The sequence below is a fragment of the Pezoporus wallicus genome, unplaced genomic scaffold (assembly GCF_028554395.1).
Source record: "Pezoporus wallicus isolate ANWC-B61680 ecotype Strahan unplaced genomic scaffold, APGP_CSIRO_Pwel_v1 contig_10099, whole genome shotgun sequence".
NCBI classification, from domain to species: Eukaryota; Metazoa; Chordata; class Aves; order Psittaciformes; family Psittacidae; genus Pezoporus; species Pezoporus wallicus.
This window is the reverse complement of record NW_026637355.1, coordinates 794-2,991: the sequence shown is the minus strand read 5'-3', so window position 1 is coordinate 2,991 and position 2,198 is coordinate 794. Positions and strand designations below refer to the sequence as shown.

Below are 2,198 nucleotides of genomic sequence, written 5' to 3'. Positions count from 1 at the left end.
ACCTGATCCCATCCCATCACACCTCATCCCAACACATCCCATCCCAACACACCTCATCCCAACACATCCCATCCCATCACACCTCATCCCAACACATCCCATCCCATCACACCTCATCCCAACACATCCCATCCCAACATACCTCATCCCAACACATCCCATCCCATCGCACCTCATCCCAACACATCCCATCCCAACACACCTCATCCCAACACATCCCATCCCATCACACCTCATCCCAACACATCCCATCCCATCACACCTCATCCCAACACATCCCATCCCATCACATCCCACCCATCCCACTTCATTCCATCCCATCACACCTCAACTCAACACATCATATCCCACCTCATCCCATCCCACCACACCATATCCCGTCACATCCACCCCCATCCCATCACATCCCAACACATCCCACCTCATCCCATTGCATCCCACCTTCTTCCAACACAACCCATCCCACCCCATCCCATCACATCCCATCCCATCTCCATCCCACCACATCCCAGCCCCATCCCATCCCAATCCCCTTCCCATTCCCACCACACCCCATTCCTGCCGCCTTCCCCTGCTCCTCACGCGGAAGTGGGCGAGCTGGAGGCTGATCTGGATGAAGGCATCGGGGCTGGTCCGGCACCGCTTGATGAGCCCCTTCCCAAAGTCCGAGAAATGGAACACGTGGAAGTCCACGTCCTCAGCCAGCGTCCGTGCCAGCAGGTACGAGCGCTCAATGGCTGCACAGCACTGCGGGGACACAGGACACAGCATCCATAGGGACACAGCATCCATAGGGACACAGCATCCATAGGGACACAGGACACAGCATCCATAGGGACACAGCATCCATAGGGACACAGGACACAGCATCCATAGGGACACAGCATCCATAGGGACACAGGACACAGCAACCATAGGGACACAGGGCACAGCATCCATAGGGACACAGCATCCATAGGGACACAGGACACGTGGGGGATACAGGACACAGCATCCATAGGGACACAGGGCACAGCATCCATAGGGACACAGCATCCATAGGGACACAGGACACAGCATCCATAGGGACACAGGACACAGCAACCATAGGGACACAGGACACAGCATCCATAGGGACACAGGACACAGCATCCATAGGGACACAGGACACAGCAACCATAGGGACACAGGACACAGCATCCATAGGGACAAAGGACACGTGGGGGACACAGGACATAGCATCCATAGGGACACAGGACACAGCATCCATAGGGACACAGGACACGTGGGGGACACAGGACATAGCATCCATAGGGACACAGGACATAGCATTCATAGGGACACAGGACACAGCATCCATAGGGACACAGGACATAGCATCCATAGGGACACAGGACACAGCATCCATAGGGACACAGGACACAGCATCCATAGGGACACAGGACACGTGGGGGACACAGGACACAACATCCATAGGGACACAGGACACGTGGGGGACACAGGACACAGCAACCATAGGGACACAGGACACAGCATCCATAGGGACATAGCATCCATAGGGACACAGGACACAGCATCCATAGGAACACAGGACATAGCATCCATAGGGACACAGGACACAGCATCCATAGGGACACAGGACACAGCATCCATAGGAACACAGGACATAGCATCCATAGGGACACAGCATCCATAGGGACACAGGACACGTGGGGAACACAGAACTTGCCCCACATCACCCACCCTGGGCACCGCCATGCGCTGGGACACCAGAGGGACAATGGCATCTCATGTGCTGGTGCCGAGGGGCAGAGACCACCCCGTGATGTGGGGCAAGGGCTGGGGTTCAGACCCACCTCCTCTGGGATGTCCCACTGCAGGCGCTGCGGGGGGGGCAGCATGGTGTTGGGCTCCCCCTTGCAGTGCCCATCCTCCGTGTAGCCCAGCTCAAACCGGTCTGTGCCCAGCATGAACTGGGGGGGGAGAGATGTGGGTGTGGGGCAACGGCCCCCAAAACCCTCCAGACCCCCTACCCCTGATCCTCCCCAGCACTGCCCCATCCCCTCCAATCCAACCCCCACTGCCCCAGTGTGAGCCCCCCACGTCCTCCCAGCTCCACACATCCCCCCCCAGGAGAGGGGTCCCTGGCTAGGGGTACCCAGCTGGGGGTGTCCAATGTAGGTTCCCCCCCCGGAGGGACTCAATTTATGGTACACTAT

At 57.7% G+C, this 2,198-nt stretch overlaps 1 protein-coding gene across 1 annotated transcript; it reads right to left on the bottom strand.

Annotated features, from left to right (window-relative positions):
* Positions 1 to 546: 546 nt before the first annotated feature.
* On the bottom strand, positions 547 to 1,952 carry LOC130596982 (carnitine O-palmitoyltransferase 1, muscle isoform-like; the record flags this gene model as incomplete). The annotated part of the gene is made up of 2 exons (XM_057405105.1): positions 547 to 747; positions 1,836 to 1,952. Coding segments are annotated over 2 exons (318 nt in total), but the record flags the coding sequence as incomplete, so codon positions are not given.
* Between the last annotated feature and the right edge of the window lie 246 nt (positions 1,953 to 2,198).